Genomic DNA, 27,701 nt, shown 5'->3' on the forward strand with positions numbered 1-27,701 from the left:
AAGATAATAAAAATTAAACTCATAGGTCGTCTGTTTTTGCCTCAAATTTGACACAAAAAAACTCATTTTTGACTAAGGTCAGGTTTAGGTTTTAGTTTTTACCAACTTAGAAATGCAGGTTTGGGTATGTCATTTTCCACCAGGTTGTTAGTATACTAAAACATGTGGAAGAAATGACGTTTTCTAATTGTTGTTCTTGTTGTAAGGGTTGGGTACCCCTTATATTCTTTATCTTCTTTCATAACAATATTTTTTTTTATAAAAAACATTATTAGAGATTATCCAACATTTTATTTATGTCTAAATGGATTATATGATAGTAAAAAAATTCTAAATTAATAAATTAATTTATTAAAGTTTTGTGGATGCAAATTTACTTATTAAATTATTATAACTAATTATATTACCATTTTTTAAGTGATCATAAAGTTAATTTATTTAACCTTTCTTTTAAATATTATTGTTCTTAGTTAAGACTTTATTAGTTTTAATTTTGAAACATTTTTTTCCTATAACAATAGTTGCTAGATTTGTTAATATAATAATTTACTCTTTTTTTTTTTCAAATTTTAAATAACACGGTGCAGGCTTTTTACAAAGTGAACGAAAAACAAATACAAATATATGACGGGAAGGCAATAGAAAAAAGGAATGGAGAATGATGTTGGCTAATTGAGAAAATGCATATATGAAGCTTTTTTAGTAGGAAAAAAGAAAGTCATAATCCAATTAAAGACTTTTATTAGAAAAAATAGTTAGTCATTTTTATTAGACTAGCATTATTGCCAATCCTAGCCTCCCTTGCATCTAAAATTTTGGACACATAATTATTAGTGATAATTTTTACTTTGAGATTCTCTTGTGACACAAAGGTTCTTCTTACTGTGAATTAAGATGGGTAAATTTATGCTTTGTTATCCTCTAATATTGTTTTTTGGACATGTTGAAAACTCCCTTCTCCATCTCTAAATTCAATGACAACAGAATAAATGACAAGTTTTTCTAGTTGTTAGTGATTTACCACACCCTAAGTGAATACTTTTGAGTTATTTGAGAAGGAATAATGATTCACATTTGAGAAGGAATGCGAATGATTATAATATTTTATTGAAAAATGTCACTTTTTTTTATAAAATATAAAATATAAAATATCACTAATTGTTCTTCCATTTTAAGATCACTCTCAACCCTTAAATGTTTCTCTCAACACTTTTAGAGACCAAATCTTAAATACTCAACTCAACACACTCACCAAAGAAGATAAATTTTTTTTTTATAATGAAGACCGGAATGAATATATAAGAGTGTCCTTTGGAGAGAAAATACTCAACTTCCACAATCAGCGTGAGGTTTAATACATTGTGAAGACTCCTGGTTAAATAAACTTGAAAAGAAGTCCACAAATCTTGTTTACACAACAATCTGTACCCAAAAGTGAGGTCCTATGCCATACTAATGGCGAATTACCATTGGGAGTTGGAACTCTCTTTCTTTTCCCGTACCCACACTTCTTCCCTTTGGATCTGACAATAATAGTGAATGTCGCTTGGCCATCTATGTACATGTCTTAATGCACAAAGAGTCCTTAATTTGATGGTTAACATTGAGAATTGATGAAGCCACGTCTAACATAATTCAGATCTCAATGCTTAGCATCAAATTAATTCTTGTTCTTAATTACTATCTTTACTTGTTTAACAATTCGAAAATTTCACAGTAATTAATGTTATCATTTTGCACCTAGTGCCACCTGCCCCGGCTTTTTTTCCGCGTCCAATCAAGAGAAAATAAGTAATGTGATTGATGAAAACACAAGATTTTTAAAAGGGTGGAAAAGTTGATGTGTGTATAGCAAGCACCGAAGTCAAAGAGGGGGGTGTTTCCTAGCTTTTGAACCTTTTGGTTTCTTTATGGGTCCCTAATCGATGTAATCCGAGTCAGAAATCAAAGAAAGAGGGCAGTGACCTTCTCAATCTCATGCCATGCCTCCTCATGCAAGGTGGGGTAAGAACCAAACATTTGCTCCGTTTAAAGTGACGATTAGGCATCACCATCAAAATCAAGTTTCACTCTCCGGAAATGACCATCTAATCTTTGATCATTACTTCATTTTATAAGGTTTTAAATAAAGTGAGTGTTTTAACTTTAATCGTTAGTAGCTAGTGTATCAAAGAAAGTGTGATATCGATTCACATGATATGGTTTTCATATAGGGTGGCAACTTACTGTGCCCACATCATGAGCTACTAAAACATTTTATGACTAGTTTATTATGGACTCACTTTAATTTTTCAGTTTATTAGACTGTTATATATAGTTTGGAGTAGACAAAATATGCAACCAACAAAGTCCATTGAGCCGGTACAGGCCTCCAACTTGCCATGATCTCTTTAGTTTTTTTCTTAATTTTTTTTATATAAAATACTACTACTAATCTATATAATAAAACAATATACAAGAAAAATTACCTTAAGGAGTGTCAGTGACTTACCCTTTAAAATATTTCGTATTATTGATTATATTTTATTAAAGAAGTACAAAATTATTAGTGAGATTCATTAATAAGTAGTGAATTATACAATTTTTTTTTATTTTTCAATAATTTCAACTAGTTATAAAAAATGTTTAAAAGAATGGGTTAGTATTATAGAATATGATTCTAGCATTCCTGTTATTACTAGGGTATAATAATTTTTTGACAGAATACAGGAGCTATCAGCCCAGTAATAGTCTAGCTATTTGCAAATACAATTTACAGATGTTTTTATTTTCTTATTTACAATTTACAGAAGTTAAAGCTACAGAGCCTCGCTAATGAACTCAGGAACTTGATCATAAACAACTATCTCTTGTCATGAGTGGATGCCATTTTTAATGTCTTAAAAATCTGACTCAGCTTATAAAGTTGTAATTAGTTATATTTTTTATAACAGTCAATAATTATTTAAAAAGCAATGAAAAAAAAATAAGAAACTATTATAATCAACATAAACAGTTTTGTACATTTTGTTTTAAAAAAATGTTTTTATGCATGTAACTGATTCGCTAATTTTTTTTATAAAATAAATTAAGACTAACATTTTATTTTGATGATGGCCTATAAGTTTTTTCAACCTTGGAAAAATGACTAGCAATAGCTTTGACATAAATCGTTGCGTAAATTAAAGTTAATTAACCCACTCCGAAAAATTATGTACGTTTTGAACTTTTAACAAGAGAAAAATAAAAAGGAACAAAGGTGTTAATTTAGTTCATTCAATAATAATCCAACAGTTCTCTGGTACTGGGCCTAATGGGTTGGTAGCCGTTGGACCATCCTGGAAACTATTAATCAAATCTGATATTAGACCCATCTCAAGATACTTTCCTCCTTTCATTTTTTTTTTCCTTTTGCATCACTTTTTGACTAGAAGACGAGGATGCCATACCTATAAGACCTCCAAATTAGAATCATCCTTACTCATTAATGCAGTAAACCTTTCAAAATATTCATTAGGAACTATAATTTTACAAATTATTTTACTCTGTCATTACTAACAATTTTGAAGCACTAAAAATCAACAAAGTGTATATATACTAGAAAAATTTTCAATTGAGAAAATTTTGCGATATGACAGATAGTGCCTTATAGGTGAAAATGTTAATATTGAAGTTTTCAAATACTTATAACTTTAGAGGGCACTTTGAGGACATGTCACTTGCAATGACCCAAATGTGCATATATCATTTAGAAAATCTAAGATAGCTAACAACTAACGAAAAAAGTGAAAATGAAAAGAAGAGAGAGCTGGGGTTATTATGATAGAATTTTCTTTTAGTAAAGTCAGTTAGAACACGTGTGGTACTAATCATGATTAGCACTAAGCCCCTCTTGAGAGCAATGATTCATTCCATAGTCTCCCCCACATAGACATCTTCAACACACACACTATAACTTTTTCTAATCTCCTTCAGCATCTTTGCATTGCTTTTATCTCTACACTCATAATCAATCAATGTGCATGGGCTAGCCAGTTGATCTCTGAGATTAAAGGAAAAAAGAATTAATAGGGCAATGCATGGTGGGCCACCCCGCTCGTGCACTGCAGCAAGCCATGGCCCATCAGAGCCTACAAAACTGATGATGAAGTTGTACCCTTCATAAAGGCAATTGGTGAGAGAGAATTATTAAGGAAAAAAGGCTGATTACATGTGAACTAAGCAAGGTCCCCACCACCAAAGGCCATTCACATTCAGTACCTTTGCTGACAAAAAAGTTTATATATCGAAATTAGGGAATGAAGCTACACAAGAATGTAGTATGTGGAAGGGTGAATTAAAAACTACAAGCACTTCTTTCTCTCCTATCTATATATCTTTGCTCACTTATTAGTCTTGTGTTGTCTTCCCCCCACAACACAACTTGAAGGGAGAGATAACAATGGCTTCTGAGAAGGTTGAGACTGTTGTTGCAGGGAATTACTTAGAAATGGAGAGGGAAGAGGAAGGTTCTAAGTCCACTACTAGCAAATTGTCTAGGCTCTTTTGGCATGGTGGCTCTGTCTATGATGCATGGTTTAGCTGTGCTTCTAATCAGGCACTTGCTATCACTGCTTTGATTATCTGTTTTTTTTTTTTTTCCTATAGAAGCAAATTAAAACCTTCTTTTGGTGTGGCAATTAAGGGTCTCATGATGATTTTTCTTGTTTGTTGTTGGATTTCATTTCATATAGGTTGCACAAGTGCTACTGACACTACCATATTCCTTTTCACAACTGGGGATGTTATCTGGGATCATATTTCAGCTTTTCTATGGACTGATGGGAAGCTGGACTGCTTATCTTATCAGTGTCCTTTATGTTGAGTACAGAACCAGAAAGGAGAGAGAAAAAGTTGACTTCAGAAACCATGTTATTCAGGTAATAATAGTTTTCATTTTATTATTCTTTTCCCTTGAATATGAATCTATGTGTAAGGCTGATATATAGCCTTGTGAGTTACTTTAATAACTTTAGATTCTTCTAATCTTGGTTTCTTTTGACCGTTTGCAGTGGTTTGAAGTGCTTGATGGACTTTTGGGCAAACACTGGAGGAATCTTGGTCTTTTTTTCAACTGTACTTTCCTTCTGTTTGGATCAGTAATTCAACTAATTGCTTGTGCAAGGTAAGACAGTAGTAGATCATGGTTTTCTTAATATTGCATTATAAACTAAGTTTATATATACAACAATATTGTTTCAGTAACATATACTACATAAACGACAATCTGGACAAGAGAACTTGGACTTACATCTTTGGGGCATGCTGTGCAACAACGGTCTTCATCCCTTCTTTCCACAACTACAGAATCTGGTCATTCTTGGGCCTCGTGATGACCACTTACACTGCATGGTATATGACCATAGCTTCCCTTACCCATGGCCAGGTAAAAAGACTCGATATTTAGGAGCCTCAACATCAGCATAAAATTAAAGCAAATCAAATAACAATGATTGCTAACACATGTGATATAATAAGTATTATTGTTGCTAATTATTTGTGTTCTTCAATTAATATTCTGTGTGTTTCTCTAAAGGTTGAGGGGGTGACGCACACAGGGCCAGCCAAATTGGTTCTCTACTTCACTGGGGCGACCAACATTCTCTATACTTTTGGTGGACATGCTGTTACAGTGTGAGGACTCGAAACCTAAATCAAATTGTTTTAGTTATAATTAACTAAAGGGTTTCTTCTCGTAAAGAGTAATTTGAGAAATTAAGTAAAGAGGAAAAATATGGTTGTATATTGTCCCAGATTTTAATTTGTATTGGGATTTAAAATTTACTATATATTGTCAGAAAAAAAGTTGTATATATAACTTCATGTACTATGAGTCTAACAGACATATGCATTGATTGTAGGGAAATTATGCATGCAATGTGGAAGCCACAGAAGTTTAAGATGATATATCTGATCGCAACCTTATATGTGCTGACCCTAACTTTGCCATCAGCATCTGCAGTCTATTGGGCATTTGGGGACCAGCTTCTCACCCATTCCAATGCCCTCTCATTGCTCCCAAAGACTGGTTTCAGAGATACCGCTGTCATCCTCATGCTCATTCATCAGGTTAATTATACTATATATTCAATAAATACATATATTAACTTTTATAAGTAACTTATGATGTATAAGCTCTTGTTATCTTGTTTCAGTAAGTTTTACACACAAAGTTATGAATAAGCTATTATTTGATAAGAGCTTATTGAATAAATACTTAATTTCCTTATGTACTCACCTATTTGCAGTTCATAACTTTTGGATTTGCTTGCACTCCTTTATACTTCGTGTGGGAGAAATTCATTGGGGTGCATGAGACCAAGAGTTTGTTCAAAAGGGCTTTGGCTAGACTTCCTGTTGTGATTCCAATATGGTTCCTGGCAATCATATTCCCTTTCTTTGGTCCTATTAACTCAACTGTTGGATCTCTCCTTGTCAGCTTCACTGTTTACATTATTCCTGCTTTGGCTCACATGGTTACCTTTGCTTCAGCACCGGCTAGAGAGGTAATTAGACCATGCACCTTGCTAGCTACAACTGCTTATTTTTTAAATTTATATATACATATATGCTGCACCTTCCAATGCTTCACTTGGTGCTTCTTATTTACCAGCACTTACGTACACTCAATTGACACTTTTAGTTTTTCTCTTATTCTTTCTTTTTATCATATCATATCACTTATTACATCTAGATTTCTCTCTCTCTCTCTCTCTGTATAGATTACCATAAGGTCTCCATGAATAATTCTTCTTATATGAACATCCTTTTCTTTTCTTTTTTAATTTTTTTCTTTTCTGTTCATTTTTATTTTGTTTCTTAACAGAATGCTGTGGAGAGACCACCATCAAAGTTAGGAGGTTGGGTAGGATTGTACTCCATGAACGTGTTTGTGGTGGTATGGGTTTTGGTGATAGGATTTGGGTTGGGAGGATGGGCAAGCATGATTAATTTCATACACCAAATTGACACATTTGGGCTATTTGTAAAGTGCTATCAGTGTCCCCCTCACAAGGCTTAAGTATAAGTAGCTTCTTCTAGTTTCTTGTGATACTTTGAGATCATACATGCGTGTAAAGAGATTGGCTTTTAATTTGTACCTTTTTCTTCTTCATTTATCCCCCTTTATTTTATTTTTTCACTGTAAGAAGCCAAGTCTTTTGATTGTGTCAGCTAAAGGTGCGATGGCACATCACGGCCACCCCCTATACGAACTTACAGTTAGAATTTTGTGTGCTGATTAATCATTTCTTGTTGTGCAACTACCTTGCCATATGCTAAACTTAATTGATTTGCGTTCTCCCTCTCCCTCTTTCTCTTTCCTCGCCATACGTAGCTACATTCAACTAAAACAATTGAATGAGTACAAACTAACTTTTCCTATTTTCGTTTCAAAAGGAAAAGATTGATGGGAATATGTGATATTTAATTACTTTTTCATTTTATTATTAGTACAATAGTAATGGCAAAGTCTTTGGTGGCTTTGTGAGATACAGTTAATATATACATTACAATCAATTACGCAAAAATACACAAACCACAGCTAGCTATGATGATCAAAATCTACCTCGATCTCTTTGATAATTCACAAGTGTTTCTTTTCAATTTTGTAACCAATGAAAAAAAATGTAGACCTACTTTGAGGTTTGTTTAGGATGGAATTGTCATATAGGAAAATCCACAACGACAAAGACGTAAATGGAAATTGCATGCATGATGTTGGGAGAGCTCTAGCTAGCTTTAAGCTCAAACCTCATACTGATTACGGTATCAAACTATCTATGTATCATCTCATCCACTAATCTAGGAAGAAGCTTTTCTAAAACCCTTTGCTTACAAAATTAAAAAAAGGTGCTTTTTCTCTTCAAATTGATTGCCTAGCTGTCATGAAAGGTGAAGTGTGAGAAATTAGGAAGCTATAAAATTAAATGGCAAAATCTAAATAGTACGTCATGGACCACAGACTATTCCGTCATACCTATCATTACGCATCCCCAGTACTATTCGGGCACTTATCACTTAAACTTAAATTGGCTTTTGCCTAATTTGATGTATCTTTCTTTGTGTGTTATGCCAAATGACAAACATAATAAGCAAACAGCTGTTTCGAAGTTTACCAACTAGTTATTGTACATGTCTTCTTCTTTAAAGCTCTTTTATAGGGGCATAGTGGAATATAAACACATGAAAATTCTGTGATACAGATATTTCAGATGGATATATAATTGCAAATTAAAGAAAAATCTTGGGAAAAGGAGAACTATATATTGCCTCGTTTCTAAAGTAGAGTCACAAAATTAAAGTTTTAGAAAATTTACCGTGATACCTACAAGGCTACAAATGTACACAAGTAAAAATATAATCCGAAACAGTTTTCGTTGTCATCATCTATATATATCTATACTTTTATAAAATTGCCCAGGTTAAAGGCCAGACCACATGTACATAAAATAAGCTTTTATTTTCCATCCATTAACATGTAATGCCTTTTCTTATAATAGTATATGGGAATTCATCAGAATGAATACTGCCTCTTTTCCCCAGTGAATACACAGATAATCCGAAACAGTTTTCGTTGTCATCATCTACGTGTTTAGGATATATTTCTGATCAAGAGTTGGAGATTGATTTCTTAAGACACTTTCGGACATTCACTCAAGAGGTTGATCTTTTTTAAGAGATATTTTGATAAAAATAAGATTATAATTAACTAGCTACTTAAACTTAGAAGATAATTGTGATTGATGAGAATAAAATACCATTAGGCTAGCTGTTCTTAATTTATTCCCATCCGATCACAATAGGTTTTGACAAAGTCAATTTAGTGTTAACATAAATTTGTTCTTAGGTGTGCTCATGTAGAAATTGAGATCAGACGTTGGAACACTATTAAGAGTGTGTTTGTCTAAGAGTTGAATCCAAACACTTTTTTATTTAACTTTTTAACCAATGAAAAGAAAACGACTATTTCGTACTTCTACCTCACTGTATATAGAGGAGCTACTAAATGCAATCTCATAACACATAACATCCCTCGAATAACAAATAGAAGAGCCCTGAATGTTATTCTGCATAATAAATAAACTTACGAGCAACTATAAAAATTCTAATATTTGGTTTTTGAATTTTTTTGGCTAATCTTAAGGCACTCAGTTTTCATGTAATTTTCATAATATTTATAGTTTTTTTGTTCAAATATTATTTGATTTTTATATTTTTGACCCAGATGAATTTAATGAGACAAGTCTCATTTCTTGCTTGAATTAGTAAAAAAATGGTGTTCAAAATTGTGACACAAAATCGAAAATAATCTTTATTTCAGGATGTAAACAATTATTTAAACTTGAGAGATAAATGAATTTTAGTAAAAAGATAAACATCAAAAGTATATTTATGCATCTCGAATTAATACAACAAAAACAAAACATGATAGGTGAAAAAGAAGTGGTGAAAGATAGAAAGTACACCGGTTAAATATAGTTAATTGAGATGATTTTGAATAATTATTCATAGTTTTTTTTTAAGTTAATTATCCATAGTTATTAAATAAGCATATAACTAAAAAAAATGATCAAAACTTGAATTTCTAAAAAAAAAACAGTAGTTTTGAAGAAAAAAATTAAAAAAATAATAATTTTAGAATGGAGTGAATAAGAATTATCAATGAGTTCGTTGTTGTTAAAGATTGTTGGAAAATTTTCACTACTACCGAAGACTGGGCTTTTGATATAGTGTGCCCATCAGTAACTATCAACAGTCGCTAACAGATAAGTGCAACAACTTGGAGTATTTTTGGGACCTGTTTGCATAATTACAAACAGGCGTTCATACTTTGCAAGGCATAAAGATTATTTATCATTCAGGTTCAATGTATGTTTACATGATTTTAATTGGTAACCATTAACGAAATACACATTTTATCATTTAATGGTATAGACCAACTTACCAACAATTTCACTTTCCCCTTCAAACTCAGTGCACTCATTTCTGATGAAAATTTAGCTGTCAAAAAATAATTATTATTGATAGATTTCGTTATTACTCATGGTCATGTCATCAATAGTGTCCATTTTTATTTTATTTTATTTTATTTTATATAGTGTTCTTAACTAAATAAGTTTGTTTTTTTTTATATAAATAAGTAAATAATAGTTTAACTTAGTAAAGAAAATCCAAAAACAAAACCACCCAATACAAATTAACGATTGGCTCATAATGAACTGTCTAACCTAGTCTTATTCCTAATGACACCGTTTATAGGCTTCCTCCATTACCGTTAGCAGTGCCCTGTACAACGCCCTCCCCACAAAAAATATCTTCAATAAATATTTAGTTTTTTTAATTATGAATAATGTTTCATTTTATTCCTCGATAATTTATTGTTTAAGTTTAGTATCTCAATTTTCAATTAATATAATAAGCTCTTGTAATATTTTTTTCTGTATTTAAGACCTCAAATTATCATTTTCGACACAAATGATCTGGGGTTTAGGATAAATTTGGAATGAGAAACAATTTAAATAAATTTGAAGGATTTGTAAGAAAGGGAGTTTGAATTTAAAAGAAGGGAGGAAATTTTTTATTTTCAAGATTTATCTTGAATTTGATGTTTTAATTGATGAATATTGAATGTAAAATTATTTAATTGATTAATTTGTAGAATTTATCACAGAATCAATTTTTTTTATATAATTTATCAGTAAAAAAATGAAAATTTATAGAAATATTTAATTATGGTGATGGAAAAATTAATAGAAAAAATTTAAAAACAAATATTTTAAACTAAAATTGCACGTTAATAATAATCATAAGATTAAATGTGTAATTAAGTTTATACGAAGTCACGAAAACGAACCAAATGGGTCTAGGCAAAGGAGATGGGCCCAACTCCTGGTGGGCCTACCATATCGTCCTTGGTTTCGCGCCTAAAGTTAATATATGATGATGAAGAGTAAAATGAGCACAACGTGAATAAAAGCATAGATAGCAACCTCATCCACATGCAATGCTGTATTTTGCCTTTCAAATTTGAGTCTTGACCTTACGCAAGGCTATCTGGCTATGAAGATTAGGATTGTTTATTATGCGTTATTTTAGAATCTCAAAGTTACTTTAAAATTTAAAGTTAAAATTATCTAATAATTTTATAATTTTAAAAATTCTTTTAAATTAAAATTTGTTAGATGATCTATTCTTGAATCTTGAATTTAAGATAAAGAAAAAAGAAGAGGTAAAATATCTTAAAACTAAAATTTTATAAATGCTCCCTTTTTAAAATCCAGTTTGGTTTAATTATTTCTTTTAAAAAAAGAAAATATAAAATAAGTTAGATTAAATATTACCTTAAATTATCATATAGTCATATTATTTCAAGGTCTAATCCAAGGTCAAATCTAATACAAGCTAGAATTAATAAAGTGTCACGTGTATTAATCCCCCAAGCAGTCAAGGCACATGGCTAGAGAAAGGGAAGTGCAAGGTCATTGCATAGGCTTAAGACTATGACTATGAGAGGGGAATTGGGAGAACCTGAAATTTTTGTCGCATAATACAAATGAAGGTAGTGATTGCTTTGAGTAACAAGGATGGCTACAGTGGTGGGTATAATCGTATAATCCACAGAAGTTCTCATTTTCTCTCTCAAGAACTTTCCAAGTCAAGGGACTGTCAAGTGGTTCTCACACAATGTTTCAATTATTATTATTTTTTTTCTTGTGGCCTCACCAAAACGGATCATTGAATCTGGTGATTCTAGAGTTTAGTGTTTGCTTTTGACCAGCCATCTAATCAAACCAATGTCAAATGGGTGGACCCTATTCCTTAAGTGCCAGCAATAAAAGTCACTTTAAAAAAGAAAAAAAAAAAAAAGATGGTTCTATATAACATGATCCGGCTGGGGGCAGAAACCAGAAAGATAAGGTAAACTAAAGTAAGGTAAGGAATAGCTGTAACTAAGAAAAAGGTTCACTAAAAAGTTAGCATGAACCAACTTCAAACCCTTGGAGCTAGGCATATCAAACTTTTTCTAATTTTTTTCATTTATTATGACTTAAATCCACAACTTATACTACTGAGTGTATAAAATAGCTGAAAGAAGTTTCAATTTAAACCAAAAAATTTGATTTCCGAATTTTAGTATGTAACTGCATAAAGAGAGTTTTGTCACTGGTGATCTTATCCCATTTGAACTGAACATAATTATCTCCAATAAATGATACATGTTGTTTAGATCAAAAAAATTCAAAACTTCTAGTTCTAGTCAAGCTTACTCACCTCAAAGTCACTTGTGTTAGTTACAGCAAGTGTGCTAGCTTAAAGTAGATATTATATATTATTATCATATACATGTTGATTACTACATTGTTTTGGCAGCGATAAATACTAGCATCCAAAAACTACTGGTTAGAGCTTTGATACTGTTTCGAGTTGTTGGGATGCAAAACTGGGATCAAAATGTTGATCAGAGCCAAGCATATCAGACAGCACTGCTGGACAAGGCACACATGCGCGGGTCCGAATTATCACCTTGTCACCGAGACACAAATTGTGATGTGATATCAGATACATGCCTTAATATATTTATGGTTCCAAATTCTATATGTCAAAATAAAACCTTCATATTAGCTTTATATTACCCATGTTTAAATTCCATAACATTATTGACTATATAGGATGTTTCTTTTTACAAATTCATAGAATTCGCTCTCTCCCAAGTCACAATTACCGAAGTGCCAACCTAAATTTGATATCTTTTTTCTATGAGAGGAAGCTAGTTCATATTCAGCTCATCAAGAATGTTGCAGGAGAGGTTTATAATGCATTGCAAATGGGCGTGACCTTCCTGTGCTAAACTCAATAATTATTTGTCGATATATAGTAATATGTGGGAGTCACGCTTAAAAATTGACTAAAGCGATCCGGCAAGAAGAATTAGATGGGACTTGTGTTGGTTTGCACTAATATGAAGTTTTGTATGTTCATATTATTGTAGAATATCATTATAATGATTTGGCAACTACTCACACGTCGCAACTGTCCATAATGTGGACACTAGCAAAATGATGATGAAGAGCTTCCAACTAATAGAGTATACAATCAAACAGGATTTGGCCCTACATCGATCTATCCCTGAATTTTGAAGGGAAGAGAGAACACGGATCAATTGAAAGATTGGAGCATGGGTCAATGGTCAAAATGCCAATTTGCCATGTGGTGTGCGTGGAAATTTTATCTATAAACACACAACTTGAGTGATATAAAGCAATCAATGTATGAATTATTCCAAGGAGATATTGGTTCTCGACGATTTGTCTTTGTCAACGACTTCCTTATAAACCTTGAACTCCAAATTCCCATCCTTCATTCCCTAATTCTTTGTTGTGTAGATACACACGTACATGGCTTGAAATACAAATCTAAGTATGGGTTGAAGTTGTCGTGCAAGAAGTAACATTTTGGAAACTTCTCAAAGCAAGTGAAAACAAGATGCTACTGAATTGATATGGTGATGATGATGGTGAACAATGGTGATAGAATCAAGTTTTTAATCGAGGACACTAAGGAAAAAAAAAACTATTTATTTTAAATATGATTAGTAGAATTAAATATATTAACTAATTTTTTTAATAAGTAAAAAAAATAATTAAAAGTTTGTTTATATTTGAGTCCTGAAATAGTACATTTATATTTGTCATGAACAAAATTTAAATTTATATGTAGTTCTTTAAGTGTTTTGTGTTACTTTTTAATCAAAATTGAATTTCTTCTTCGATAATCACGTAATCAGTATTTGCATTAAATATATCGATATAAGTTATCATAATAAAACTCTAATTCTAATTAAAAATCATCTATAAAAATACTTTAAAAAGTATTGCAGTTTTTTTCTGTTATTACCTCTATACTGAGCTATAAAGTTTGGTCATGATAAAATAATTTACACTGAGATTCGGTATCTTGGAGCACTTGTCCATGATTGCCAACACAGATAATTTTGATCGATGCCCCCTTCCTTTTTTCAGCCATGATCATGAGTGGCTTTTATGCATTGATGTTGATCTATTAGGAAACTCTTTTAACAATTAATTTTTTAAGAGCACAATTAAAAATTAATAATAAGTACTAAATGCAACTGATAATTAATAGTAACAATTAGGTAGAATATTATGTACTTGTTCCTATTTTTGCATCTAAAACAAAAAACTTATCTCTGAACTTATATTTATGTAACAATTTAATATCTACACTCATACTTTTTTATATACTTAAATAACACTTTTTTTTTTTTAAAGAACGCCCGAGTTTATTAAAAAAATATAAATGTATTCTAAACATTAGTTGTAAAATATTACCATCAATATTTAGTGTTAAATGCATTTATAATTCTGTAAAAAAGTATAATCATTATTAAATTATTATATTAAATTATATATACGGGTGTTGCAGCGTGGGTTAGGATAAATATTAAATTAGCTGTATCCCCACTCATTTCCATCATTTTTTTCCCGTAATTACCAAACTCAGACTCATCTATATTTAACCTTAAAAAAAAAGACTCATATTTGGCTAATAATTTTCATCCTCATCGTGAGTAGTTTTTACAAATATTTAATAAGTTTCGACTCAATTGTCATTCCTAATAATACTACTTCAAGCTTCTAGGATGCAATTGTTTAAAACGATCCATTAAACATCTTTATTGCTACTCCTTTGTTTTTGAGAAATATTAAAATTCCCCTGAAGTATCCTTTCAACAATCCTCCGTAAGATAAAAAGAAAAAGACTAAAACAAGCAAATTACTTTTTATTGTTTTTAATGTATTTTTTTTCCCTTTCCTTTTAAATTATTCGGCTAGTTTTTAAGCAGATTTAACATTTATATATGTTTTTTACTTTTTACAGAGGCAAAAAACTAGTGTCCTCCCAAAAGATGACTATAGAATAATACAGCTTATGAATGTTCATTCTTGCACGTCTTTCTCTTATAATTTTTTCTTCAAATATAGGTTGCATGTTTGAAGAACTACACCTTTATATAATATTGGTGTTTAAACAATAAACACTTATTATCAGAGTCTTAATTTACTTATTTGCATGACAGGATTCAATACCATTTTTCTTCAGTTTTCTCCAGCAGATTAAATTATATAATGATCCTAAAAATACACGAGGAAGCGTATGGTTGATCAGGGTCCATAGATATTATTCTCTTTGCTTAGGACCCAACGGCACTGCTGACAAAAAAAAAAGCAAAGGAGCCAACTGCACCCCAGGCCATCCTTGAAGTTTGAAGACACATTAACTCAAGTGTTTGGTACTCCTTGGGCCTTTTGAAATCATATCATTGCCGACCCAAACAAAGTATCAGTGGACAATCCAAGACCCAAACAAAAGTACCAGTAACAACCACACAACACCTCCCCAGAAAAATGCAGAAACTAAAGGGTATCAGCGACTTCATAGATTCACAGTAGCTAGTCGGATGCCTACTAACAATTTTCAAATATTTTTAAAATAAGCTTCATTTTCTTTCAAATCGTGGTAACACAATTCATTCCTTGCTGGAGATATCACTTCAAGTAGTGATATGACTCAATAACAAGCCTATATAAGTGAAAAATAATTCTTACCTTACAAGATGATATTTATAGAATTCAGTTAGGTTTATAACTCATAATTTTAAAATGTTATTATAATTTATCTTAACCAAATTTATTGAGTCTATTAGATCATCCACTATTGAACCGTTATCAAATTACCCGCAAATATTAAGTTGTACACATTTCACACTGGCCCATAACCCACAATTCTAAGATTACCACGGTTTCTTTTATATTCACTTAAAAGGATACTACTAGTATAACACACAAATTAAAAAATATTTATAATTAATATTTTTATTTATATTAAATTTGTTTTTAATTTCTTAATATGATTTTACTATTATTTGTCTCTCATTTACGAAATGTTTAGGTATTAAACAAAAATAATATGTAGTTAAAAATAATACTACTAATAACTAATTTCTCCAACTTCTAAATTCTAAATAAACAGATAAATAAAACAACATTTTTTTTTCAAAGATGAACATTTAAAAAGAAATGGAGAATACTAATAATGCAAGCACTAAATTAAAGTCAGGTGCACCAATTCTAGTTCCAAACCGATACTGTAGGTAGCGTATAGAGTGATCAAATAAGGACATTCAAAATTGGCAAGTAGGACTATAACATTATTCTTAAACTTACACCAAACAACATTTGGTTCCTTTTTAAGCTTGTTTTTTTTTTTCACCATTCGACAAAGAATTACACATTGTCCCATTATATCCGATACACCGTCAGAAAGCCACATCGGAGGACTTACAAGTAATGCTTATTCAGTCACAAAAGTTTTTTATTTTTATTTTTAAACTAACTGTTAAAAGACTCTAGCCTCTTGATGTGATCGAAAGTGAGGAGGTGTGGAACTGAATATTTAATATCCATTGTCCATGGGTATGTGGAATAAAATTAATTGAAAATTTAGTTGAAATTAAAAAAAATAGTTAGAAATTAAAAAATTAATTCAAAACTAGAAGCTAAAAAAATAATTTATTAAATTATAACTATTTCATAAAACTAGTGGGTGAAATAACGGAAAAATATAAAATAAAAAAATAGACATATTTATATTATATTATTTTATGTTACATTTTTTCATGTTAAATATTCTACTATTAATTTAATATTATTTTTTAAAATATTTTTAATCAAATTTAAAATAATATAAGAAAATACACTTAAGTAGACATTATATTTTTATTGTGGTAATTAATATAATAATTAAAATAAATAATCTAATATAAAATTATTAAAAAAATAAGACAAAATATAGTATTGAAATAAAATTAAATATTTAAAGTAGTACAATGGTTAAAATAAATAATGTAACATAAAAAATATAAAATATAATAAAAAAACATGGGTATGCAAGTTGGAGAAAAAAAAAAGAGATGCAGGAACACTCACATGTCAAACATATGAATTAGTTAAAAAAAAAAGCAATAAAACTTTAATTTATTTAAAAAGGATAAATAAAAATTTAATAAACATACTAAGAATAAAAAAATTAAAAGTTAACTTTTTAAAAAATATTATTTTTAAGTATGTTAAGGTTTATGTTTGTTACCAAGGGATGCGCCAGTAAAGAGGATGCTGAATTTGATGAGTAATTTGGGTCATAGTATTTATTAATTATACAAGGATTAAGGGTTATTAGTATACTATGGGAATTTGATAGAGTGATCATGTAGTATTCTTGATTTTGTTCCCTCGATTGGTATTTCTAATATCCTTTAATAATTTTGTTTTAATGATAAAAAAGTAATATTTAAAAAAATGTTAAAAGTTATTAAAAAAAATTATTTATTTAATAACCAAATAAGTTTTTTAGCTAATAAAAAAAATAAAAATTAGTTAAAAAATCTGATCAAACATAACTTATTTTTACATATGAAATTACAAATGATCAGAAATGCTTTTATCAACCAAAAACAAGATAATTTTTTGTTCACGTGTGGTGAACAGGAAATTGAAGTATACAGAAAAGAACAAATCGTCATGATTAGAACAAGAAATCACTCATGATAGAAGCTTTGGTTCAATATTGATAGTGATAAATTTAAAATCTACAGAAGTAAAAAGTAATACCCAAAGCAATAGCACAACTATTAATGTGAATTTGGGACGGTTGAAGAATAAGAAAGGAGAAAATGTCATGTTCTCCAAAGAATATTTAACAACTGGATCGGAGCATTAACCAATTTTGACTAATTAACATGATCTATATCAACCATAAATCCAATATCATGACCAAAAGAAATTCATGAACTGACAGATATTGTTCAATCTATAAGAATGGGGTATTATATTATAAATAAAGCCGTAAATTCAAAGTGGTAGATAAAAGAAAAAGGAAAAGGAAAATTCTGCAAGGTCGAAAAAGTCTTCAAGTATTCTAAAATCTACAGTGTCTGATTCCTAATAAACAAAGAATTAATCTGAATATGATACACTAAACATCAAATGTATCAAAATTGCAAGATTTGGAAAGACCTTCGAGAATCTAACCACCGATTCACGCATAAGAGAAAAATCATTACCGCTTCTAAACAATGCCAGGCTGGCAGTAAAATAATACTACCAGATGGACAATATCACCACTCACCACTAAACTGCTACTCATTCCTTCTTCACGCCAAGGGAAAAATATTAATGGACAGTCACAAGCCACTCGGGTTTCATGGCACTCAAAATTATCAAAATACAGAATGCTGACGCTAAATATTGTCACAAGCATTAAACAACTAAAGATTCATCTTGGAAGAAACACTAAAAATTGCACATATAATGTTAAGGTGGAAAAATGGAAGAAGAAAAAAGTTAAATGCGCAAAGATTTTTCCCACAATTATCAAACACGAAAGGGGAAAGCAACACAAGATGATTGAGAACTCACAGTATGTTTTCTGGTACATCTAGCATGCGAAATTTCAGTTTTGTCCATTGGTAAGTCTAATATGGAATATCAATTGGTATGAGATTTAGGCTTACGGATTAGCAATCTTACGGATTATCGATCCCTAAGAGTTCCATAATATTTTTAAAAAATATATATATATAATTTTTGAATTAATTTAAAATTAATGGTCCAAGCAAGTAACACAATACTCTAACCAACTGAACCAATAGACCAATTATATTATAAAATAATTAATGTCATTATATATAATACTAAAATTTTTAATGTATATTTAATACACATGTAAATTTACATAATAAATTTTGTGATAATTAATTTTTATCTAATAATTAATTTGTTTACATATATAAATTGTAAATTAAAATTATAGGTTTAATAAAAATTTAAATATGTAAAAAAAATAACAAATTTATTTAATTATCAATTGCTGTAATAAACATTTAAATCCATCATTCAATTAAATATCATATTTGTTTAATTTTCAATCATTATAATAAACATTCAAATACATCATTCAATTAAATATCAAATTTATTTAACTATTAATTACTGTAATAAACATCTAAATACAACATCCAGTTAAATATCAAGTTTGTTTAATTATCAAATTTTGTAAATAAAATAATGTATAAAAAAAATCATAATTTTAAAAAAAATTCAAAAAATCCGTATGGTTGACAATCCGTATGTTTTGAATTTTTTTAATACGCATCTCTTCTTCTCCAGTAATGAAAAATCACTGAATTTCATTGTATATCCGTAAACAATGCCCATGCACCACCAACGACAAAAAACACTCATAAAAGAATGCTAACGGAGACAAGTTACATTAAAAAAGTACGGTTTTTCGAGAGAAAAAAAGATGTTGAAATAAAAAATTAATATGCTATTTGTAACAAAAAAAAAAACCCATAAAGAATATTTTCGGTATTTTAAAAAACTGTGGGGCCTCGAGCTGTTCCGACGATGCTTTGGTGCAACCATCCGGAGCCCAGGTAGACAGAATGTATGAAATGGTACCAGATATCAGCTTCTTTTAACAATGATGCTAAAAAAATTTCATAAACACATAACAAGAGATAAAGCATATATCTGTCATGATTACTAGCAACTGATCCGACCATTAAATATCCTTACTAAAAATGAATTGTAACATAGGATATTTATTAAAAAACTGAAAGAGAAATTTTTCATTGTGATGTGTATAATTGTATTGTTTATTTATTTTTTACGTTTTCTTATAATTTTATAATAAATACTTTTTAAAAAAAAAATTAATCAATGCTGTAAGATAAATATTTAACCAAACCCTTTAATAAAAACTTAAAAGGTATGATTATGGTTCTAAGTCACTGTAATATTAAAGTTTTAGTTTTTGCAACCTTGTTTTTCTTTTCCGGTGTGCTGAAGCGAAAAACCCAAATTGAGACTGCATTTATTCACAACTTTTCACAGTATTTTAGTTTTGAAAATCCCTGACACTTCTTTTAAAACATAAAAAAATAATTAAAAAACAATAAAACAATACCTTAAATTAAATGAACCAATAAGGGAAAAAAAAAACCACCCACAACATTTATTATGTTCATGAATAAAGATCAGAAATGACAACATATTATCCACACAGAAAACTAGAGGACAGAATAGACTAGATTTACTTATCATATCTTTCAGGGGTAGGACCACTGCGCAAATGCCCCGCTGCTTAATTATCAAAGCAGATAAGATCTAGCCTCACAATATTTGCATGAATTATATAGGAAAGTTCAACTTCTTTCATTCAATCAATTATTATAGACTCTTCTATAGTAGTAGATGTATTGGGAGAAATAAACCGTATCAATCTTGCATATCTAATCATATAACCATTAAAACGCAGTTTCTTCGAAGTTTAAAATATGAATTTAACACTTACATGATTATATCAACATAAAGGTACAATTTTTCTTTGAAAAAAAAAGGGTTTAAAGATATAGACAAAACATATAAAACCACAGATGTGAGAAGCAGAATCCCAATAGCAGGATGGCCAGGCAGATACAGATATTTTGAAGGATTAATACAGCGTTTAGGCGAATTAGTAAATTGATTAAATCAAGCATTAATTAAGCCGTCCGTTGCGCTTCAATCTTCATATTCAAGAGGAGGAACAAGCATAATGAATCACACTTTGTTGAAAAGAAGCGCATTAGATAAAACAATTAGCAAAGCCCTGGAAAAACATATTTGGAAGGAAGGAAGGAAATGCCAATGGCTAGAAACAAAAATAACAGAATCCATTTAACCAACCCCAACTAACAGTAACAGACTCAATTCAATAGAAGAAACCATAACACATTCTCACTCATTTCCTTTTCCAACATTCGGACATTCCCTCGCAAAATGCCCTTCCTCCCCACAGTTAAAACACCCTCCTCCTCCTCCACCACCACCGCCGCGTCTCCGATTCCTACCATCATCACCACCACCACCACCACCACCACCCTGTCCATGGTAACAATCCCTTGCCAAGTGACCTATTCTTCCACAGTTATAACACTCAGGGCCTCCTCCTCTCCGACCGAACCCTCTGCCACGGCCTTCCCCGCCCCCGTAGCGTCCTCCTCCTCTGCCCCTCCCACCGCCACCGCCGCCGCGAAATCCTCCGGGAAGACGAGATCTAACGGCTGAGGTGACGTCGACGGCCATGGTGCGGCCGTCGTCGCCGTAATCGAGGAGAAACTCAACGGACTGACCGTCGGACAAAGAACGGTAGCCGTCGGATCGGATGGAAGTGAAGTGCACGAAGAGATCATCGGTTCCATCTTGGGGAGTTATGAATCCGAAACCTTTGTGCGCGTTGAACCACTTAACGGTGCCCGTGGATCTCCGAGTCTCGGCCATGGTGGCTCCTGAAAGAAAAGAAGTTTCTGGAAGATTCTTATTTGGGTTTGGGAAAGCTTACGCTGAATTGAGGCGTGATTCGTCCATTCCCAATTGTTGAGGCACCGCTGATGTTATATTGTATTAGTTGGCGGGACCCACCCTCATCCCTGGTTGCTAATTGCTCTCTTTGTTATCCTCCTCCTTTCATGCCCCTTGCTTTATCCAAACACACATCTTGCCACCTCAACAACTATTGTCTCTCTTTTTCATCATTTTATTATTTAAGTCTTTTTTTTAGGAATTTTATTATTTAATTTTTAACATTTCACAAATTTTACTATTTAAATTCTTAATTTTTATATATTTTATCATCACATTGTTAACAAAATAATATAAAAAATCACTTTTCTAAATTTTTATACATTGTTTCTAATTATAATTGATGGAAAAAAATAACTTTCTATATGAATTATAGTTATAACTAATATAAAAAATCACTTTTCTTCATCAATTATAATTACAATAGATATTAAAAGTAAAAATCATCTTTAATTTTATCAATAATGGTAAAATGTGAAAATTAAAAATTTAAGTGATAAAATTTACAAAAATAAAATTTAGGTGATAAAATTTGAAAAATAATAAAAATTGAATAGTAAGATTTACTATTAATCCTAGTATATTCTATGGTTAGGTGCCCTCTCCTCTCTTCACGGTAATCACCGTCCTTGAGAGTGTGAACATACAGAGGAAGGCTTGGCTATTGATTTCTTTTTTCAGGTGATTTTATGCACAACTATATATGATTGCTGACCATGGCTAACTACTCTCGTGTCTCCTAATTATCGTGTAATATTGTAATTGCTATGTGATGGATTTTGTTAGAAAATACCCCCAACATGCATTCTGTGAATATCTTTTTAATGACTTGTTCTTACTGAATTACCACGGAAACATCTCAAGTGTGTGTGACAAATTCTCATTTTTTATTGTTTTCACTTTTTGTAAGGCACTGAGCACTGCTGAAGACTCGTACGGTATCACTTGAAAATGCACCTAGGTTACAACTCGACAAGGAAAGTTTATTGTGACAATTTTATGCAATTCGACCCAGTTTAATTAGATGCCCAATATAAACGGAAAAAGAAATAAATTAGATGCCCAATATTATTTTTAGGTCAACAAAATTAGATGCCCAATATAATATCTAGATACGGATTCTACATCAAAAGAGTCACATCACTGCTATTTATGAATTCTGCATATACTTTGTAGGTTTCAGTGTTTGTTAAGTTGACACATTTAGAATCGTTATATTTAAAGTTTTCATTAGCTAAAATATTTGGTAATTTCATATTGCTTGATTTTTTTTAATTTTTTTTATGAATAATATCTCAAATCTCAAGCGAGCTCAAATGTGAAGCTAATTTCAATTGGGTTACTGTACTGATTTTTTTAAATTGGAACTTTATCAGTGACTTGACGAACTAGTTCACTTTCATAGTAGATGTTTTGGATATTGAATTTATCACTCATATGGTAGGATTACACTTGTTTTTACTTTTTGTTTGAATAACAACTTTGCAGTTATTTCAGAATGAAACAAGTTCTCTGGGTTCATGGAACGGATGAGTCAAAAGATAGATGGTGATGCTGAGAGTGAGTGTGTTTCTGAGGCTGGAGATATTGGGGATAGAACTCTTCTTGGCACAAGGCACAGTGAAGGTGATGGCCTTCGGTTATCCTTAGATAGCACACCGAAAAATGAAGATGTTTACATTTCAAGGGACCATGAATTGCAGTAACATCCATCAACATTGAATTATATATACCCTGTAAATCCATTAGAAAAGTTTCCAACCCCCGTTTTCACTGATAGAAAAGTTCCTACTGGAGACATAAAACAAGTGGGTTCATTTTCCAACTTTTTGTTTTGGTTTTCTTTTTGTTGATGATACATTTAAGCTTAATTAGTTCAATTTTTTAAAGTTCCTAATGGTTAAATCACACAGTTATTTTGTCTCTAGCTGCAGGAACATGGCAAGAAAGCCAAGAAGTTACCCAAGCTACTGGACTACGTTTTGTGTCTCTGATTTGGCTGTGTTTGTCATTGTTGGAGTAATATGCTAATAACCTTTAACTTTTCCATTTTAATCGATAGCAAACAGAACAAATTAAATGTTGCTATAAGTTATGTTCTCGATGGATGACAACATAGATTGTTTGAGCAAGTACAATCTATGTGCCATTCAGCTAAGTTTTTAACATTATATTTTTTTTTATCAACTCATCATGGAACATGCAGTTATTATCATGATACTAATGCATCAACTGAGAGATATAAGATAGGTTGAATGACTAAAAGGAGAAGGAAAGAGGGAAAAGATCATGAGTTCGATCTCCTCTGCTAACAAAACAAAGCTAACATTTGCTGATAAAAAAAAAAACTAATGCATCAACTGCCATGATAAATATGCAGGTCTTAAAAGGATACTTGCTGCAAAAGTTATTTGGACCAGGTGTTGCTGATGTGACTAGTGATCAGAATATTCTTTACCTCGATTTGCCTTCTAATATGGTCTGCCTCTTCCTTCCCCTTTTGCATAATTGCATGCACAGATTATCAGATGCAAGCCTGGACTTTTGAGTCTATAGATTATTACATTTTAGCGATGGAAAAATGAATTCAAAAGCCAAACTTAATCAGATTTTGCCAAAGGAGAAGATAGAAGAAAAATAACCACGATAGTAATCAAGCTGAGGTGGAATGTGGATTTCAGAATATGAATTTTATGATGACTGTATCGTTATGAATCATTGAACTAGTAAGGACCAAAAGTGGAATTGTTGGTTGGTTAAAAATCTTTATTGGTATTACTATGTTAACATTTGACATTATTGGAGAATAGAGACAATATTCTTGAACCATTAATATTAGAGACACGGGGTATTTTAGATTCTTCATCTTAATTCCTAAGATTAAAATGGGACCTTGTATACAAGGTTTGAGCCTGAAGCATTCATGTGATTACTTACTGATGCAGTTCTAATTAGTGAGATTTCTCTAGTACTATTAAAAACTCCTATTGTGATTTGTGCTGTATCTTTGTTTCTTTGTCCTTTATTCTAGAAGTTAAAGTTAATTATTTTGCTGACACAGGCATTTGGTTTCCTTAATTGATTGACACCATAGAGGAATTTATCTGGGAGTTAATGCAGAATCCCAGATTATGTATTTGCATTTTTAAGAGCAAATGCATTTTTATTCTTTCACAGCGTAACAGTAGCTTGTTTTAGGCACGTTTTAGCTCTACCGCACACTCCTTAATTCCTTGATCTGCATGTTACTTGACTTGACTTTAAAGATTTAGTAGATACAATTTGAGACTTAGATAATGCAATGTTACAATCCCTTTATATTTTCCGATGACATAAAACTGTACAATTACTTGAGTTACAGTTGCTAATTTTCCAATCATCAATCATTATAGAAGCTTTAACATGGTTGTCAAATGCAATTTTTATAGAAGTTCATCAATTAGGAAGCTGATTTTCATTGTGTGGTCATTCAAATTTTGTACACTTTTCCAGGTTGGCTCCTTTTTTATGGGATGGTTAGGTGTTGTATTTAAAGCAGACATATCCCGTGTATCTGAGCATCTAGCCATTGGACTAACAACTGGATACTTAGGGAGCCTAACAACGTTCAGTGGTTGGAATCAGAAAATGGTTGAACTCATTAATTGCTACTAGACAATGGCTCTTGTTTGTGCTCGGCTTTTTAATAGGTAATATGGTACATTTTAATAGGTGATTTAGTGGTATAGTAGCTGTCTACTTCAGAGTTTCAGACCCTTTACCCATTTTGGTTTTTTATCCTAGTAATTTGAACGTTATTTTTTTGTTAACAAGTGTTTGCTAACAACTCAAACTTTGTAGGCTTGCTTCTTGTCGGTTCTTCGATCACCTTTGGGGTAGAGACAGCCAAGGGTTTCAAATGGTTTCTCAGCTGGCTAAACATGAGGCCTGGAAGAGGCACTTTTATCTAAGGTCAACTGGAAGGTAGACAGATACCTACGCCATTTGGTAGTTACCATAGTTTACGTGGTGATATTAGGTTTGTTATGGGGTGTTGCCGGTGCATTGGAAAAGGTTGAGTTCAAACAGGGTGGTAATGCAGCTTGGCTGTGGCTTGCTTGTATAGTTGGGAGGTGTGTTGGATTAGGTGGTTCTTAGCACCTAATTGCCAATGTTTCCGCTGCTTGGGTTGTGGCTGGACTTGCCATTGTAAAGAAATCAGTAAGTAGTCCTTCAAAATTACATTTGTAAGGTAATTTAATTTTTTCATCCATTGAATGGAAACACTAAAAAGAACTACAATGGTTAATTTTCTTGAATCAAAGTGTTTTTAGTTTTTCTTTTCAGGGACCAATTTAGGCATTCAATCTTTTTTTAAGTATGTTCTGTTATACACACTCCTTAGGCAAATTGACCCCTGGGTTAGTTTTAGATCCCTTTTTAAATGTAACTCGTCATGCATGCTGGCGAAACGTGCATGAACGCAACACGTGAAAAGGATTTTGCCATTTGCAGTTGCGAAATGGCATGAAGTTCGGCCAGTCAACAATGACGTGGAGAGGCCAGGCTAGGCGTGTAGTGCAGCAGTGGCGAAACAGCCTGGTCGAGTAGAAAAAGCTTAATATATTAGAAAAACAAAAGTTTTACCTGACAAAGCAACTACCGTATCCATGACATGAGTTCAAAACATATTGTTTATTCAAAAATTAAAATAAATAATGAAAAAGAAACTTCTTGATTTAATACAATCATCTTCGCATCAAAACAAAATTAAGATAAGGACATAAAAGCAATACTAAAAAATTATCAAAATCTTACCCTAAAAAATCCAAATATTATCCACTTTTTCTTTATGCATACTATTCAAATTGAAAAGTGTATAAAATATTAATCCACACAAAAATTGGTCGAGTAGTGCAGAAAGAGATGTATTAATCCAAACAACATGCAAACCTACTTTTAACAGAAATATTACCTATTCTAATAAAATGAGGATAATTAAATAATTAATTTATTTGAAGCTACTTTTAACACAAATATTAACAGAGATTTATTTTAATATAAATCCATACTCTTATAATACACATATCTATATCAATATTTTACAAGAAATATATATGACCTAGAAGCGTTTACCAAATCAGAGGCAAAGACAATAATTTTGAAATGCAGTGAGTGTTGAGTGTGTGTTATAAGGGGGAGAGGATAGGAGAGAAGGAGCTGCCTCCTCACGAATATGTTTCAAAACCAACCCTTTTTGGAAAATAATTTGTAAAAGCAACCTAGTTTGGTAAATTTGATGTCAAGCTGCATTGACTCAGCTCAAAGCCAGTAGAATCAGAATTAGCTTAGCCTGTTTAGGAGAAAGATACTTTATGGCAGATTAGATTTTCTTTACAACTTTACTGCCAGAGAATGCCAACTTGATTTCATTTTATAATCTCACTGTTATTTATCTCCTTATATTTGTTTCCTTGTCCTCTAACTACTATTTTATTTTTGTAAAACTTTCTAGTCATATTTTATTCTTAGCCTCTGATTTTTTTTCCCTTGAAAATTTTCTCTATCTTTGCTACTCATATTTTTATTTTTTTGAAAAATAGGATCTTATGTCCCATCAAATTTCTGTAAATGTGAATCATAATTTCGTAAGTTGTGTGATTAGTATTATATACTGCAGATGAACATAAAAAATTGTGATACTAATGCAACAGGAATTCAGTTTGGTCTGTTGGGCAATTTGAGCACTGTCTCTACTTTTGCTGCAGAGTTCAATGCAATGAGAGGAAGCAAGCATCCTTGGAGAGCATATGCCTTATATGCTATGATTACAATATGCATTTCATTCTCATTTGGGATCTTGATATACTGCATCCCTGTTTGGAGAATGTGAGTGGGCATCGAAATTACATGCCTTTTTGGAGGTTTGACTGTCCAACTGGGGCTAGAAATACATTATTTCTTACTCACTCGTCATGACTAATTGAAATTCATTAAAAATCACACCCTTAAATAGAGAGAATGACTAGTATCATCTTGTGAGTTTTGATAAATTTCAGTTTATTAAAGGATAGTAAAATATTGAGGAAGCAGTTCACGGCTCAGATTAGGGAATCTTCCAGTTGGCACCTTCCGTAAGGGAAAGGGAAATTACGTGAGCCTGTGAGGTGATGCCAAAATGTTTATTTAAGAAAAATCTCGCAGAATCCAAAAAGAAAT

At 31.4% G+C, this 27,701-nt stretch overlaps 2 protein-coding genes and 1 pseudogene across 2 annotated transcripts; 2 read left to right on the top strand and 1 right to left on the bottom strand.

Moving 5' to 3' along the window:
* The first annotated feature begins 4,278 nt into the window (after positions 1-4,278).
* LOC114415385 (auxin transporter-like protein 3) lies at positions 4,279-7,300 on the top strand. Its single transcript, XM_028380040.1, has 8 exons — positions 4,279-4,576; positions 4,713-4,898; positions 5,031-5,143; positions 5,221-5,404; positions 5,555-5,652; positions 5,880-6,087; positions 6,267-6,524; positions 6,845-7,300. Exons 1-8 carry the CDS (start codon positions 4,421-4,423, stop codon positions 7,037-7,039), a joined length of 1,398 nt encoding a protein of 465 aa, XP_028235841.1. The 5' UTR covers positions 4,279-4,420; the 3' UTR covers positions 7,040-7,300.
* A 13,340-nt stretch (positions 7,301-20,640) lies between these two features.
* LOC114415386 (glycine-rich protein 2-like) lies at positions 20,641-21,575 on the bottom strand. The gene has a single exon (XM_028380041.1). It carries the CDS (start codon positions 21,420-21,422, stop codon positions 20,880-20,882), a length of 543 nt encoding a protein of 180 aa, XP_028235842.1. The 5' UTR covers positions 21,423-21,575; the 3' UTR covers positions 20,641-20,879.
* A 1,473-nt stretch (positions 21,576-23,048) lies between these two features.
* On the top strand, positions 23,049-27,375 carry LOC114414300 (annotated as a pseudogene).
* Positions 27,376-27,701: the final 326 nt, after the last annotated feature.

This window comes from Glycine soja, chromosome 6 (assembly GCF_004193775.1).
Source record: "Glycine soja cultivar W05 chromosome 6, ASM419377v2, whole genome shotgun sequence".
Lineage (NCBI taxonomy): Eukaryota > Viridiplantae > Streptophyta > Magnoliopsida > Fabales > Fabaceae > Glycine > Glycine soja.